The sequence below is a fragment of the Bos grunniens genome, chromosome 13 (assembly GCF_055505025.1).
Source record: "Bos grunniens cultivar Pamir isolate PY7600 chromosome 13, Bosgru_T2T1.0, whole genome shotgun sequence".
NCBI classification, from domain to species: domain Eukaryota; kingdom Metazoa; phylum Chordata; class Mammalia; order Artiodactyla; family Bovidae; genus Bos; species Bos grunniens.
The window spans coordinates 35,814,334-35,832,599 of record NC_141177.1 but is presented as its reverse complement, the minus strand read 5'-3'; the positions used below and the strand labels follow the sequence as shown (position 1 = coordinate 35,832,599).

The following is an 18,266-nucleotide window of genomic DNA, read 5'->3' as shown; positions in this document are numbered from 1 at the left end:
AAAATCAGAAGTGTAGGTGAGAACACAAAGCAGAAAGTAGGCAGACTCTGGTTTTGGGGTAGATGCTCAAGAATTTCCAGGGGAACTCCTGAGGCTCGATCCTGCCTTTGCGTATGCCAAGCCTCCTTCCTCCTGACCTTTGCCACGGGCGGAGATCGCTCCCAGCAGAAAGTGATAGTCATTTTCCTAAGTTGATTTCTACTACTCTGTTCATGACACACCCCAGGTTATGTTCACTTTTGCAAGAGTATGGATTCCACCCAACTAACATGAAATAGCATTTGAATCTTCATTTGGTGTGCTTTTAAAAACTCCCAATAAGCTGATACTTTACAGATTCGTGTCCTGGCCATTACTTTCTAGGAATGGATCCTCTGTACTCTTTCTGTCCAAGAGGCAGAGGGGAGAAAAGTTGGTACCCTGGGCAAAAGTGTAGGCCCTCTGTGATTGCTTTGATGTTCAGTCACAAAGTCGTGTCCCAACTCTTTGTGACCCCATGGACTGCAGCATGCCAGGCTTTTCTGTCCTCCACTATCTCCCGGAGTTCTCTTAAATTCAAGTCAGTGAGTTGGTGATTTTACCTAACCATTTCAACTTCTGCTGCCCTGTTCTCCTTTTGTCTTCAATCTCTTCCAGCATCAGGGTCTTTTCCAGTGAACCGGCTGTTACCATCATGTGACATCAATCTGTCAATTATCAGCTTCAGTTCTTCCAATATTCAGGGTTATTTCTTTTAAAATTCACTGGTTTGATCTCCACATAGTCCCATAGATTCTCTCAAGAGTCTTCTCCAGCAGCAGAATTCAAAGGCATCAGTTCTCCAGCACTCAGTAGTCTTTATGGCCCAACTCTCATATGCACACGACTACTGGAAAAAACATTAGTTTGGACTACATGGACCTTGGTCAGCAAAAAATATTGTCTCTGCTTAATATGCTGTGATTTGGACCGTACTTCAGAACACTGAAGGAGGTGAGATGGGAGCAGGTCTGGTGAAAGGAAGGAAAAATCTTTGTTGAGGTGTGTTAAATGTGAGATGCCCCATTATATCTCCAAGTGGAGATGCAAACTGACGACTGGATATATGAATCTGGGGCTTAGAGAGGTCTGGGCTACAGAAAAATACATTTGAAATCATGGAACTTTTACTAAGGTTTAGTTTCTTTCCCATGAAATTATGTAATTTGGTTCTGCAAGTAAGTTTCAGAAGTTCATTCATCCTGTATGTATTTGTTTTCTGAGAAAAAAAAAAGCAGAGGTATGATTGGATCAATTTAGTAGAGGACCAGACAAATTATTTCCATTCATTGCCAAGTCATATCCAACTCTTTTGCAACCCCATGAACTGTTGATGGGACTTCTCAGGCAAGAATACTAGAGTCAGTTGCCATTTCCTTCTCTAGATCTTCTCAACCCAAGGGTCAAACCTGCATCTCCTGCATTGTCAGGCAGATTCCCTACCACTGAGCCACCAGTGGATTATTATTCCTATACTAACATTACTTTCTTCATTATTTAAAAACTCATTTTACCCTGTCACTTTCCTTAAAAATCACCAATAAACTTTTATCTCCTACAAAGATGCAAGGCCTCTGACATCCTTAAATCCTTTTCCATTGTTGGGATGGCTCCATGATCCTCTCTGAACATACTACTACTTTGGCCTCTGAGTTTACAAAGGCTGTGCCCCAAACTGACCACCACCCCATTCCACAAGGGCTTGAGAGCCTCATGTAAACTTTGTTCCAATCCATGAGTTCTCCTCCAATACCTACTTGTGCATCTTAATCATATGCTTACTTTTAAAACATTTCAAATCCATTTCTCAATATATACCCACTAAGAGATTATTTCAATAAGTTTCCACTCATGAACACCACGATACATTACTTCTAGTATGTATACTTTCTTTCTACCCCAAAAGAACATGATCCAAACCTAAAACAGTGTAAATCACTTGTATTCAAATCTAAATGAATAGAACTCCACTGTCAACCTAGAGTACCAAGCCAGTAATAATGTGTGTGCGTGTTCGGGGTCGGGGGAGGAATGCAGTCAGGGTGTGGAGAGTCAAGGAACAAAGCATAATGATGGTCCCTCAAGACTCATGAGCACTGGCCCCACAGGCAGTACCTGATTCAGCCACCCACTGCAGGATATAGGTGTACTGCCCTAGAAAGGGACAGGCCTGGGAGAAATCTACCTTATCTGCCACTCATTCCCATGACTGTCCTCATTCAGCACGAAGGAGAAAATTAGTTATGGTAACCCATAAACTAAGTGACCCCAAGAAACTGGGGGTGGAGTGAGAACTCCATGTTTAAACATGCCAACACACATGCACATGCATGCACACACACTCAGACAAAATGGCTGCACAGCATACAAAAACATATGTATACTGTGAAACAATCTGAGTTAGGAAACTAGGATTGTAGTCTCCACCATTTATTCATCTAGTTCATATCTAAATATAGAACACTATGGTAGTGCTAGAAACGCAAAGAAGTCCTTGCCCTTAAGGGGCTTACAATCTTATAAGGGAAATAGAACAGGCACATAAAAAGTGGGTACAAGAAAGCATATGCTAACAAATGCCACAAAAATTCAGAGGGCAGGATAGTCCAAGAACACAGGGCTGGGAGTCACAAAGCCCAGTTGTAGTCCCAACCCAGTCAGTCAGTTAACTTGTCTGGGTTTACTACCCCAGCTGCAAAATTGTGAGATTTAGAGGCTGTATGTACTTGTTTGCATCATGATTCTGATCAAAAGCAGAGGAATGGTTTTTGAGCTGGTGGCACCTGAGCTGAACGCAGAAGGAAGTCAAGGAAAGCGGTGCTGAGGTAGGCTTAAGTATGGGCTTCGGAGGGGAGAAGAAAGACAAATGTCACAAGGAGCAATGGGAGTGAGGTAAACAGGTGGCGGTGGCAGCCCTCAGGCACCACTGACACAGGAATGAACTGTGTTCCTCATACTTACATTCAGTTACAGTACATAATTCCAGATAATGGAAAAAAATCAGAGAATAATGGCAGCATTTTATCAAACATTTCACTAGATTTCCAAAAAATATAAAATAATTTAACATTATACTTCTACATTTAAAGTTGACATTAATAAACTATTCCAACTGCCAAAATGTAAACCAACTCACTGCAAAATGTAAACCAACTCAAAGTTTACATCTTAGTAAATTAAATCTCTTAACTCAAAAGTAATTTGATACAAATTATATTATCCTCAAAATTCCAACGCTTCTTTTCTACTATGTCCCCATGCACTATGGAAATAAAAATTTGTAAAACAATGTCCCTACCCTTGAAGAGCCTGCAACGTGGTGAGATGAACATTAACTGTGTCTACCAAGAATGTACCATTTTGCATGACATGATCAAGGAATGAACATTTGGCCATGGAGTTAAAAAAAGGTGGATTCATCCCTTTCTAAGTTTTGGCAAGGGTGCAGCAGAGAGGTTGATGAAGGGCTAAAGGAGAAATGAGTGTGAGCAAGGAGAAAGTATCAGGGGCAGAAAAGGCTTCCAGGCAAGGCACATGGCTACAGACAGGGAGCAATGTGGGAATACGACATGGCGAGGGCCTAATACAGTCACAGTATAGCTAGTGCAGAGTGTATGGGGCAACAGCTAGTGATATGGAAGTTCTATAAAAAGGGAAGCTACTGCTAGCTATGAGTTAATCAGAAAATCCCATGGATGGAGGAGCCTAGTAGGCTGCAGTCCATGGGGTCGCTAAGAGTCAGACACGACTGAGCGACTTCACTTTCACTTTTCACTTTCATGCATTGGAGAGGAAATGGCAACCCACTCCAGTGTCCTTGCCTGGAGAACCCAGGGACAGGGGAGCCTGGTGGGCTGCCGTCTATGAGGTCGCACAGAGTCGGACACGACTGAAGTGACTTAGCAGCAGCAGCAGCAACCCTGGTGTTTGTAAGGTCAGCAAGAGACAGGAGAAAGTGAGCAGTGAGGTTCTGTCCTTGTCATAAGCAGTGGCTGTAAGCTCTACTCAGCAAATTATACTGTTGAGGAAACTGACCCCTACATCACTTCCTTTCCTGTTCCTCTTCTTTCCATTTATGATCTGCAAGTCTTCAAAATGGAGCTGGAACTAAAAAGGCACAGGGGAGGAGCAAACAAACAGGACTAGAAACACACATATGGCTAATCGAGTTATCATAAAGTAATGGTAACTGTGTTATACCAGGTCTGTAGATCAAAAAAAGTAATTCTTTTTCAGAAGTTTTCTAAAAGTCCCTAGTTCATACCAAGTTAATTTCCACACACAGTGTTGCAAAATCCTTTCAACATGAGAAAAGTATATAAAATCCCTGCAGAAAACTCCATTTCCTAAACTATTTTCCATTAAATATCAGTGTTACAAACAGAGTACCAGAGGATTTTAAAGCCTATCTTCAACACAATTAAGATCTGGCCAAAACTGCATTACTCAGCTTAAAAAAGTAAAGATACAACATACAACCGAACTTTTAGGTTCTCAGCTACTACCAAATCATATCAGTAATGAATAAACTGCCTACATGAAGTAAAAGCTGTATACAAATAAGCCATCCTTTCAGGGTGGACACTAAATTCCAATATCTCATAATAATAATAAGGGACCAATTTTACAAAAGTAACATCTTGAAATTTCATTTTATAATGAATATAATAAATCTGTGTATTTTATTTAACATTCACTCATAAGTTATGCCAAAACAATCTGCTTCTAATAAAAGAAACCTTTGTATAATCCTAATAATACACATACACATATAGTAGCATCTTCTACATTTCTAAATAAATTACATGCATGACATTCATTAACCAATAAAGAATACCAATGAGAATTCAGGTCATTTATTTTTTGCACAGGGTTTTATCTACTGTAAACACACACATACATAAAACAAATCCACAAAGCAATGGTGTGTAATAGGTAGAGAGAGACACACTTAAGCATATTTAACATGCCTACAGACAACTTTTTTTTCCTTTTTTTTTTTTTTAGGCAACAAAATATTTTTTCAGTCCTTGACACCTTCTCACACTCACCTAGCACCACAGATGCAAGGACTTACAGTAAACGTGTACAGTCTCATGCTTAAAACAGAAAGCATGCATTCAATAGAATTTATACACTATCATCTATTGTATGAAGTCTGCAATCCATACTTGTAATATTTTATACATTAAGTTACCCTGCAGCTTTTTGGAATTTTAATATTTATGCAAAATAACTTCTGAAAGATATATGAAACAAGTTTTCAAGGATCACCTTTAGGCTATTTACACAGGTATCGGTTTGGTTAAATGGGAAAATGGCAGCAGCCTCAAGGTTCATACTGAATGAAAATGGTGTGCATGTCAATTCATGTGAAAAATACATATACACACAGATGGCACAAAGGTTTGTGCAGTTGGAATCACCAGTGCAAATACATGCATTTGAGGTACTTATTTTTCCCATGGTCAGGTATAATTATGCATAGCCATGTTCTTCTGAGTGGTAAGTATTTCCGACCTGATCAAATAAAAAGCTGTACTAAGTGTAAATATGAGATATTTATATAGTTAATTCCGAAATTCTATGTTTAACATTATACATTTACACATTTAGTTTAAAATATTTACCAACCAATAAATATTCTCGTGTAAAGAGATTGACTGGTAATTATACCTGGCCAAGTGATTTAAATAGCATACTTGAAATTCTAGCAAGAACTGTAATGAAATAGAAAATACTTCATTATTGCTTCATTGGAATGAAAACCTAAAAGGCATAGATAAACAGTGCTTAGTGATGAAAAGTGAATACCCAGAATAGCGGTGCATGCCCCAAATGGTCTCCACCCAGTAAACGCTAAGCACTCTCCACGTTATCAATGCCATTGGCATCCACATGAATGTCAGGCTCCCCACACAAAGATGAGGGAACAAAGCGGCTAACAGTGGGACACAAACAGCTCTTAAGCTCTGGTAATTCTTGCTTCAGGCGTTCCAACTGCTCCACTTGGAATATATTTGGCTGTTCAGGCATCCAATCATATATCCTATGATGAGACAAACACAAAACATAAAATAGGTAATTTTATGGCTTACTTAGGATCTGACAACCTACAGAATGCCTAGAACACCTATACTACAAAGTCTTAATTTTTTCTTAAAAGATATAAGCATCAGTTCTATTTAAAAACATTTCTTCCAGTCTACTCACTGCCTTTTTGCGACCCTGAAGCAAAAGAGCTGATTATAAATTGAATCAGAAAATGAAATCTGTAGCTTACTCATGATTCTTCAAGTATCTTTTCTTCAGGTTAATCAATCAGCAATGCCTTATCTGACAGATGGGAACTTACTACAAGGTAGAGCTGGAATTCATACCCGGTTCTGACTTCAAAGCACTAAAGATCAAGATGAAAAGGACTGCTCGGGACTTCCCTGGCAGTTCTGTAGTTAAGAACCCACCTTTCCACTGCAGGCTACATGGGTTCCAGCCCTGGTTGGGGAACTAAGATCCCACGTGCTACACGATGCAGCCAAAACATTAAGATTAAATTAAAATTTAAAAAAAAAAAAAAAAAGAAAGGACTACTCACCAGTGTGAAAATTATGCTAAAGCTATGTAGCACTAACAGATGTATCTAGAGTTGAGAGCCCCAAGTGACAATGACGGTACTAGCACTGCCCACCAGCACAGCAAGGAAGGCCTTTCACTGTTTTAAAAACCAGACAATTTATGTGAGGCACTAACTGTTTATGACATCAAGCCACTCAGCAGTGCTCAGACTCTTTGCGACACCATGGACTGTAGCCTACCAGGCTCCTCTGTCCATGGGATTTTCCAGGCAAGAATACTGTCCTCCAGGGGATCATCCCAACCCAGGGACCGAACCCAAATCTCCTGTGTCTCTTGCATTGGCAGGTGGATTCTCTACCACTGAGCCACCTGGGAAGCTGCTATGACATCAGAATAGGGAGAATTTTCTTAAACAAGATTTTTCAAGTATTGATTTTATGAAATATTTCACTATTCTAACACAAAGACAATTAAAGGCATATATAAAATAATGAAGAGTGATCTCTGGATCAAGACTGAATAGAAGCATCTAAGTTCACTCCCTATATCCTGTTAGAAATAAAATAAGGGTATTGAGAGAAAATTCACTAAATATGAGAAAAACCAAAGAGAGACAGCAACAAAATTTTAGAAGCTGTTAAACAGATGGATAAGTGATAAAGTACTTCAGTTAGCAGAATAGAAAAGTCCAAACCACAAGCTAGTAGTTGAAAAAATGAAAAGGGTTGAGTTAAAAGCAGCCCAGACTCCTCTGGAACTGGGTAAGGGGAGGAAGGAGCTCAAAGATGGAGGATGGGCTGAAGGTTGAGCAGTAGCAAGTGGTTCCCTTCCATTTAACTCCCTGCTGTGGAGGCTGCCCCTGCCCTACTTGGTCCAGGTCAAATGAAGGAGAAGACTAGGTGAGAGAGTTTGAGGCGTTTTATAAAATAGCCATCAGCATCAGGGAAATTAGAGAGGGTACAAATACAACAAATTCTAAACACAGAGACATGCCCTTCACCCATCTCTCTTTCCTCACTTGACTCCAACAAACTGAGCAGCCAGACTTGTATCCTCTAAGTACAATATATTACAGAGTCTTCTAGGAGGAATCTGACCAATCAAAAAGCAAAGTTTTTAATCTAATGATAGATGTATGACCAAAGGGGTCACACATATTATTCCACAGTGAGATTTCACAAGCCATATTCATACACTCAGGAGTTTTCAACAAGCTTTTTAGATACCAGTTCCTTAACCAAAGATTTCTAAATATCTGAGGAAATCTTCTAACATGTGAGATAGTGAGCAAAAGAGAAGAAAAAAAAAATTTTGTAAGTGATCCTTAATGACTTCAGAGAAATAGAAATTTCATCAAATGAGAACAGAATTTTTTAAATACATACATAAAAAGGAGCATTCAGAGGAAAAAAGACAGTTCTTGAAAATTAAAAGCACAACTGCTGCTGCTGCTGCTAAGTCGCTTCAGTCGTGTCCGATTCTGTGCGACCCCATAGACGGCAGCCCACCAGGCTCCCTCGTCCCTGGGATTCTCCAGGCAAGAGCACTGGAGTGGGTTGCCATTTCCTTCTCCAATGCAGGAAAGTGAAAAGTAAAAGTGAAGTTGCTCAGTTGTGTCGGACCCTCAGCAACCCCATGGACTGCAGCCTTCCAGGTTCCTCTGTCCATGGGATTTTCCAGGCAAGAGTACTGGAGTGGGGCGCCACTGCCTTTTCCGACAGCAGATACAAAAAACTCAACAGGATAAGCAGACACAAAGGTTGACGAAATCTTTGAAAGTAGAACAAAAAGACAAAGATATAAAATAGGAAAAAAGCTAAGAATTTAAATCTGGTCGAAGAGTATATAATATACAAATGAAAGGATTTCTATAAAGAAAAATAAAAGGGATACCAAGTGTCTAGCACATGGGTAAAACGAGACCCACAAGACCATCTTTATGAAAATTTGGAACACTAGAGACAAAAGCACAGATTCTCCAGAATTCTGGAAAACAAACAAATCACATGTGAGGGAGTAGGAATCAACACGGTTTCATATTTCTTAATAGCACAATGGAATTGTGAAGATAATGGAAAAATGCTTTTAAACGTCTTAAAAAAATGATTTCTAACATGGAATTTTATGCCCAGCCACTTCCAGACATGCAAGACTTCAGGCTTTCCATCCTCCTTTCTCAAGAAGATACTGAACTACGTGTTCGATAAAAATGATTGTAAAGCAAGAGAGAAAAAGATCTGGACTACAGGAAACAGGAGCTGTGACCTAAGAACTGCTGCTCAGCGTGGCAGTTGTACCCAAAGTCAAGCAATGTTACTGAAGAAGACTGAATGGATGGACAGGCTTGCTGTGGGCTAGCACAGTCGGACACGACTGAAGCGACTTAGCAGCAGCAGCAGCAACACTCTAAAAGAGCCCCTGCCTATCCTACCAGCTTTGAAACCTACAGAATGCCCTGAACCATTTAACATTTGTTGATTCAGTTTCCACTCTACTTGACAGGTTTATTTTGGGCTGGCCTACTCCTGAGAACTCTTAGGAGGCTCCAGTGAGCAGAACAAGCACAGAAAAGCCCGCTCCATGTGCCCATATTCCTATTATATTTCCAATGCCTAATCCACAGACAAATGCCTTATGCTGAGCTAGAGACCCAGCGGGTCACAAAATTAGTCCAGAAAGTTAAGACTAACATAGAAAAGGTGCAAGCCAATGGCACAATCATTTAAAAAAGCACACATACATAAATACTCAGGGACCATAATCTTTTTAACTTATTTAATAGTTTCAGGTACACACTTGTAGATTAAGAATGTAACAAGTAGGGAAAGAGTACAAATAAAGTTTAAAGCCATGAAAAACTAAATGTTATATTGTCTAGCAATAAAAATAAGAATTTAACAAATTTTAAGAGAATAATATGATAATCAGTTATATCTGAGGGAGGGGGTAAGGGAATATAATTAGAGAGGGGCACACAAGTGAGTTCATATCTAATAATAATGTTCTTTAAATGTGGGTTCTGTTACTGAATTCTTTTAAATAATTTGAGCAGGCACAGTACACAAAGAGGAAACATTGCTCAATTTAATGTATGAGGCAAGTATTATCCTCATGTCAAAATTAGACAAAATTAGACAATTAGGTAATTTACCTTTACCCGATAAAGGTAAATTAAAGGCCATCTTAGTCATTACTACAAATGCAGAAATTCCAAATATCAGCAAATTAAGAATAGCAGCTTGTATAAGATAATAAATCACAAAACCATGATTAAATCTAAAATCTGTTAATGCCTTTGTAAAAACAGGACTGGTTTTGATAAATTAAAACACATCACAATTCTCCCCCATGTAAAATGAAACAAAGGCTCTGAATCATTTAAATCTTCAATATGTCTAAATTTGATAATGAAAAAATAATAGCAATAAGCACCTTAAATACCATAAGAAACAGTTTTAAAAAAAATTTACACAGGAACTCAGGGACAATTAAAGAGCTAGGAAAGACTGCTAGGTTTTTCTTGGTTGCACCTCATTGCTTGCAGGATCTTAGCTGCCCAACCAGGAACTGAACCTAAGTCACTGACAATGAAAGCACTAACTCCTAAGCACAGAGCGCGAGGGAATTCCCAGGACTGTTGAACTATGTGAAGTACGTACACACACACACCACACACACAGAAGACACATATATATGTAGTTCATATATATAAGTACGGTTGATTATATATATACATGTAATACTTTGACTAAAATTTTTTTAAAAAGAAGAAAAAACTTCCAAGAATAATAAAAATTGACCCTACCCAGTCTCTCACCTCTCACTGGGCCCAAGCAGAAGCCCAGTGCTGGGCCACCTCAACATCCCCCACACACACCCTCAACACAGTCCTGCCCTGGTGCCTGCTCTCACCTCTGCCTAAAATGCAAAATCTGTCAGAGCAAATTTAACCACCACCACCCATGCTCAAATATATCTCTTGCTTCCTCTTTAAAATTATTTTTGTTGACCCTGTGCCAGGAAGCACTCACTTTGTTTTGGCCTTTTATATATATCACACAGTATCTTCCTGTTTTCCTTGCAAGGTCAGTGTTTGCTACAACCAAGTAGGGCCCTTTGGATGAAGGATCTGACTAAAATTTCTATACTCTACAAAAGCTGTACATGGTATAATCTCACAATATACTTTTCTTACCTGAAAATGTTTGCAATCATTCCTTCCTCCTCCTCAAAGAAATATTCCCTCAAAATTTGCTAAATAAAGCACTTTCATCATATTGCAATTTAAAATTTTTAATTTTCCTTTAATTAGATGGAAACATCTAATAAAAAGAATCATGAATTATGCAGCTTAAAGAAATATTAACCAAATACTTTAAAAGGCAGGCATTATCCGGGTTGTAGTTTTAAGACAAGACTAGTTCAGACAAAATAGCAGGGGTGGGGAAAGCTTTATTAAGCAAGCAATATAACTTTATACAACAAACAGTAATACGAACTAAATCCAAGGACTGTATTTTTTTAAAGCAGGTCTGGTAACAAATTTTATCACTTACTTGATGTTGCTCAAGTATTAGTAAGCCCACTAAACCCCCTCAGCAGAGTAAACCTTCTAACCCCAGATTTCTTTACACTAAGCAACCTTTTCATCTCTCAGAGATCTCAGACTTACGTTTTAAACAACCAGTAAATTTATTTAAAAACAAATTACTTAAGCTATTGTATTGTCCAAAAATCTGGCAATACCAAAGTGAACAAAACAGGCAAAGCCTTGCCCTCATGGAGGGCAAGGACTGACTTAGAGGGATGTACATAGTATGAAAAGCCACAGAACAGGATGAGACCACCAAGAAAGTTGTTGCAGACAGAGAACAGGTTTAGGGCAAACAGCCACCTCCACCTGCAAGATGAGTCAATATATCCAGGTTAGTGAGCAATCATCTGAATTTTTAACAAACTTCCCAAGTGACTGTGGTATACTCCAAAGTGTGAAAAAATTTCACTGACAAATAAATGTTAAGATAATTATACTACTTTTCCTCTTCTAACAATCCATGAAAATTTTTCATAAAAAACAAATACCTATCATAAATTAGACCATTAACTCCAAATTCCTTTAATTTCTTTCTGTTTTCAGGATCGTTGGTATCATCACCCCAGCAGAATATGACCAGTCCCTTAGCTTTTGCTTCTTGAATATAGGACGGATTTCTGAGTAGATCTTCAGTATGTGCATTTATCCCCTAAAAGATGAAAAATAAGTTACTCATGAAAAAGTAACTTATTAACTACAAATTCTAAATGGTCATACTCTATATTAGTATTCTGTAAAGTAGAATGGACAGGGAAGATGATTCATAAAACCCACTCAGAACACTAAACTACAAAACATACTTAACCTAGGCCTGCAAGAAAATTTTTGTCAGTAGTAGTCATTTAACTGCTTTTCAGTCTGTAATTTAATATTTTCATTTTATGTAGAGCTATCTGCTCATTATACATAGGTCAAAACTAACCACTCAGATGTTAAATTAATATATAATTTTACTTACTATTACTCTAAAACATTTTTCAAAAAATAAATATTAAAAATTCAAGCATAGCTTACCAGTAGATTTTCAAATTGTGCAAAGCTCATTGCAATGGGGGTTGTCCGAGATCTGAGGTCCATGAGTTCAGGGTAAATATCAGATTTCCCCTGAGTCAAAAATAATATGGGATATTTGTTCTGCTTTTGCCGAACCCTAAAAAAAGACAATTTAAAAAATATTTTTCACTGGGCAGATAACCATAACATATGGCTTTGAAATTTGAGAAAATACTAAAAATATAAAGAAAAAAAATTAAAGGCATACTCGTTACAGAGGTATAACAAGCATTAACATACATTGCCTTTAAGTTAAAAAAAAGAAAAGAAAAAATTAAATTATTCTATACAAGAGTTAAAATGCTCTCAGAAATGGGCCAAAAGAAAGCCCCTGAGGGATTACAATTCGGTAAGGAGGATTTAATGTCTGTAAAATGAAACACAGGGTGTGAGGTGCTCCAACCCAGTGGTGTACAAGGCATCTCAGTAGAGAATATATAAAATGCAATACAGAAGACAAATCAAGGGTGAAGGCTGACCACTTCCTTACCTCCTACTGCAGTAATCCTACTCTAAATCCTAGCTATAGTCTAAGTATACAGGAGAAAAAAACTACTTACATTGTGCAAATATCTGCATCAAATGAAGAAAATACTATTCTCCTCTTCCCAGAATTTTCTAAAACAGTTTTTAAAATTATATCCAAAAACAGATTCATGTCAAAATATGTTGATAAGTTACCATCCCACATTCCATCCTATGGAAGAATAGGAAAACAAAAGTCATTAAATACCCTAGAATCACAGTACTAAGAAAAATTCTTGAGAACAGTCCAACTAGTATTTTACAGATATGGAAAGCAAAGGCCTTTGTGAATTATTATAATTAGGTACAGATACAAAGTGATTATAACATCAATTGACTTTTGCTTTAATAAAGTTTAACAAAATAAAAGCTAAAATTCTGAAAATCTGAAATCTACTGTAATTTAAAAATATTTTTATATAATCTTCACAAACTGTAAGTGGACAAAAAGACTCCACTTTATTTGTTAACTCACTAGCCAAAAATCCCTGGTAATTAAGAATTACTAGTTAAAAATCTCATTCTTGAGTCTTAGACATATTGCTGCTGCTGCTGCCAAGTCGCTTCAGTCGTGTCCATCTCTGTGCGACCCCATAGATGGCAGCCCACCAGGTTCCCCCATCCCTGGGATTTTCCAGGCAAGAACACTGGAGTGGGTTGCCATTTCCTTCTCCAGTGCATGAAAGTGAAAGTGAAGTCCATTACAGTTATTCTAAAAGCTCTGAAAACTTAAAAATCAAGTACTAAGAAAAACATGTTAGCCAGGACCAGCTTATCATAAATAGCGATGTAAAAGACATGCTTTAGGACAGTTTTGATTATTCTGACCAAAACAAATACCAGAATTGCCTGGATTAACTACTTCCAATGTCCCCCACCCCAACCAGCACTCTTAGCATGCAGCCCCATCTGATACATTCAAGAGTTAGTTGTTTTCCTGGAGTAGAACACTACTAGGCTGCATAAAGTCAAGGCTCTTTTTCACCATTTAAGCACAGTAGCAGCTTTTCAATAAATAATTCTTTATTGAACAAAAGAATGACTAAATTTTAGACATGTGTGCAGAAATTTCTTTTCCTAATTAATTACTACTAGCTATTGCCACTTCACAGAAAACTGCTTAGGCAATTATTTAAGGTATATATTGAGATGGGGATAAAAAAAACAAAAACTAATCAGTTACTAAGTTCTGACTGGTTAGATTTCTCACTGTTCCTTTTACAAGTCACAGAAATTGTCCATATTACTGTGCGCATGAGAAGCATGTAAACTGGAATTTCTACTATAATGTAATCATAACTGGGCTTCGTCATAACTGATGGCTCAGTTGGTAAAGAATCCGCTTCCAATGCAGAAGATTGCGGTTTGATTCCCGGGTCGCGAAGATCCGCTGGAGAAGGGATAGGCTACCCACTCCACTATTCTTGGGCTTCCCTGGTAGCTCAGCTTGTAAAGAATCTGCCTGCAATCCGGGAGACCTGGGTTCAGTCCTGGGGTTGGGAAGATCCCCTGGAGATGGGAAAGGCTACCCACTCCATAACTACTTTTAAGAACTGAAATAAGTGTAAATTCCGCTTTATTTAAAAGGTCTAACAAGCACTGTGCCTGCTGGAAGAAGCCATAAGATTTCAGTGTCACTTATTCCACTAAACAAAGAGACAAGAATCAATGCATTTAAAGAAACAAGAGGGAGGAAAGAAGAATGGGTCACATGGAGAACAGCTTACCCTTTGTTGGCAGATCCATTTAATTTCTATGTTAAACCCGACATCTTCTGGCAAAGATTCTAAAACCTAGAGGTGCGTTTGTTGGTGGTAAATTTTGTTTATTTTTGGTGAGATGAATGGTAGAATAAGAAGGAAAAAAAGAAAAACAAATTTATTACAAAAAGCAACCTGTAAGAAAACGTATCACTAGTAAGGATAAAGCGCTTTGTGCCGCTGGTAAAAACCACTATCTTTTCTTATACTCAAACTGACAACCTGGTTAATGATTAAATTGAATAAGAAAGTCAAAACAAATTAAATAGCAAAGACAGTGGTCTTTAGCATGTGATAATTGATTACTACTTAACATTGAGATGATCCTAACCTAAAATTCTTCTCACTATTAGTACTGAACAACTAAAGTGAGCAGATAAGGAGCCTCATGAATTTAAAAGGACGTCTGTCATATTTTCTGAATCGCATCCAGGCATTACAGTCTACTAAGATATACAAAAAAATATAATTTCTAGCTTGTTTTTAAGGTGGTGATACTTAACTTGTACCACAGTGATAACTCCCTGGAAAGATGTTATCTTTAAAGTTAAAGAGGCTCATAAATAAAAAAAGTCTTTATATAAATAAGTGTATCAATTTATCTAAATTATCTAGACACTATGTAGTAATACCACTTGCCCTGGCATTACTAGAAAATACAATCTAAAAAAAAAAGAAAAAGAAAATATAATCTAAAATATGAAGCTTGAGACTTCCCTGGTGGTCCATTGGTTAAGAATCCACCTTCCAATGCAGGGGATGTGGGTTCGATTGCTGGTCAGGAAACTAACATCCTACATGCCATGGAGCAACTAGAGAACTACTGAGCCTGCATGCTTCTACAGTTATTACAGCTGCACACCTCAATGAAATGTCCCTGTGGTACAATTTGAGAAAGCCCATGGGATGCAATGAAAACCCAGCACAGCCAAATTTAAAAAAATAAAATAAAATATGAAGCTTGTTTATTAACGTACAAACAGCTGATTTTTTATTCAAACACCAATTTGTTCTGTCAAATACTCAAGCATGCTAAAGCAGAAAATGAATTTAGAACAATTTATTTCAAAGTTTAGAAACCACTTAACATGGACAGTATATATGGTATTTAATTTTATAATAGCAAGTAAAAGAATAAAAACAGAATAAGAATATAGCCTGGAATTCTGGTGACCTTGGATATAGTCCCGGTCTACGTTAACCAGCTGCATGAAAAGTACGATACCTAAAACAAGCTGTACTTAATCTCCTGTGAGTTTTTTTTACTTTGTTCTCTGATATGTTTAGCCTTACTTAATATATCTGCCATATTTTTACTGGACTAATGCACAATCAGAAAAGAACCCTTTGATACACATTTTTTAAAAATCTGTTTTTCTGTTCTATGAAATCATGTCCAGAAATCATGAAATTTCTAAGAACCAAATGATTTTAGAATTTTGGACTAGAAGGAATGACTTAGCTAGGCTTCACAAATATCTGAAAAATTATTCAAACCATGACCTAAAGGCATTAGGACAATGACTATGATAGGGGTTCTCTTGTAGCATCTTTTTTAGAGGGTAAATAATCATGATACACTGGTATTACCTATTTTTTTGCCTAAGAAAACTACTGTAGCTGACACATCATCAGAAATACAGTAGAGAACAGGAAAATTAGGAAATGGAGCCAACAAGAACAAAAGCAGATTCAGCATGATCAAAGAGGGTATTTGACCTGCCTGTCAAAGGAATTCCTTTATGAATTGTGTCTAGTTTTAAATCTTTAAATCTTTGTTACACTTTTTCAGAGTGAATTCTTGAAATTTGTATCTCACTTTAAGTAACCAGGGTACTATATTCTTTGGTTGGAGAATTTCTCTCTAAAAGCCAAACACCAGCCTTAAATTTCGTAAAAATGCCTCTCCCATCATCACACTTCCCCCTGTACTCTCTTTTCTATGCCCTTTCCTCTCTGTTTATATACAGAAATATGTGAATTTCCTGTTCTTACCAAATTAATCCATTGAGGTAGGAAATTTATTCATCTGAGCAAATCAGTTTCTCATCAAAAAAAAAAAGTACACAAATACACAAGAATGTATCTTCTCTAAAAAGCATCAAACATTAGTTTACATTACACGGCTTTTTTAGTGCCCATTTAAAAAACCAAAATAAATTATTCAGATATAAAAGAATTAATGATAGCACTACCTGAAGTTTATCTAAAGAACTTACCATCTTAAGAGAAGGAAATGGCTGATTTTCAGAAAAGGAATTTTCTTCTTCAACCATAGATTCTGAAATTTTAAATATAAAAACTCAGTAGATTAATGCCACTTTATCACTAAGACATTCCCTGAAATTCTTAAGGAAGTAGTTATGAGATCCTTTCACACTCTTGTATTTAGTAATTTTAACCAATAAAACCCCCATTTTCAAAATAAACATCCTTTATGAAGACCACTTTACAATATTTAATAGGAACATCTAATTTTATGACCTCAACAGTGATTATTTTCTTATAAAAATTATACTTTGTAAAAGAAGTTGCAAGAAATTATTTTTTATAGCTCATTGAGATTAAGGGCTATGTAAAGTAATGCTCAAAATTCTCCAAGCCAGGCTTCAGCAATACATGAACTATGAACTTCCAGATGTTCAAGCTGGTTTTAGAAAAGGCAGAGGAACCAGAGATCAAATTGCCAACATCCACTGGATCATCAAAAAAGCAAGAGTTCCAGAAAAACATCTATTTCTGCTTTACTGACTATGCCAAAGCCTTTGACTATGTGGATCACAATAAACTGTAGAAAATTCTGAAAGAGATGGGAATACCAGACCACCTTGCCTGCCTCTTGAGAAATTTGTATGCAGGTCAGGAAGCAAGTTAGAACTGGACATGGAACAACAGACTGGTTCCAAATAGGAAAAGGAGTACATCAAGGCTGTATATTGTCACCCTGCTTATTTAACTTACATGCAGAGTACATCATGAGAAACGCTGGACTGGAAGAAGCACAAGCTGGAATTAAGATTGCCGGGAGAAATATCAGTAACCTCAGATATGCAGATGACACCACCCTTATGGCAGAAAGTGAAGAGGAACTAAAAAGCCTCTTGATGAAAGTGAAAGAGGAGAGTGAAAAAGTTGGCTTAAGGCTCAACATTCAGAAAACGAAGATCATGGCATCTGGTCCCATCACTTAGATGGGACCAGATGCCATCTATTTCATGGGAAATAGATTAGGAAACAGTGGAAACAGTGTCAGACTATTTTTTTGGGCTCCAAAATCACTGCAGATGGTGATTGCAGCCATGAAATTAAAAGACGCTTCCTCCTTGGAAGGAAAGTTATGACCAACCTAGATAGCATATTCAAAAGCAGAGATATTTCTCTGTCAACAAAGGTTCAACTAGTCAAGACTATGGTTTTTCCAGTGGTCATGTATGGATGTGAGAGTTGGACTGTGAAGAAAGCTGAGCACCAAAGAATTGATGCTTTTGAACTGTGGAGTTTGAGAAGACACTTGAGAGTCCTTTGGACTGCAAGGAGATCCAACCAGTCCATCCTAAAGGAGATCAGTCCCGGGTGTTCATTGGAAGGACTGATGCTAAAGCTGAAACTCCCAATACTTTGGCCACCTCATGCAATTGGGGGCAGGAGGAGAAGGGGACAACAGAGGATGAGACGGCTGGATGGCATCACCGACTCGAAGGACATGAGTCTGAGTGAACTCTGGGAGTTGGTGATGGACA

At 37.6% G+C, this 18,266-nt stretch overlaps 1 protein-coding gene across 18 annotated transcripts in view; it reads right to left on the bottom strand.

The window, feature by feature from the left end:
• Positions 1-2,432: 2,432 nt before the first annotated feature.
• The window catches only part of GPCPD1 (glycerophosphocholine phosphodiesterase 1), a 66,991-nt gene continuing 51,157 nt past the window's right edge, over positions 2,433-18,266 (bottom strand). For 14 of the 18 annotated variants that reach the window (XM_086333461.1, XM_086333469.1, XM_086333468.1 and 11 more), the window contains 6 exons: positions 16,746-16,807; positions 14,494-14,559; positions 12,802-12,938; positions 12,203-12,338; positions 11,677-11,837; positions 2,433-6,067 (listed from right to left, as the gene is read on the bottom strand). In XM_086333461.1, coding sequence (XP_086189587.1) covers positions 5,878-6,067; positions 11,677-11,837; positions 12,203-12,338; positions 12,802-12,938; positions 14,494-14,559; positions 16,746-16,807 — 752 coding nt within the window. In that variant the 3' untranslated portion in view covers positions 2,433-5,877. Of the gene's footprint in view, positions 6,068-11,028; positions 11,495-11,676; positions 11,838-12,202; positions 12,339-12,801; positions 12,939-14,493; positions 14,560-16,745; positions 16,808-18,266 lie in introns of those variants that run through there. The other 4 variants (XM_086333462.1, XM_086333479.1, XM_086333467.1 and 1 more) reach the window with 1 other exon arrangement.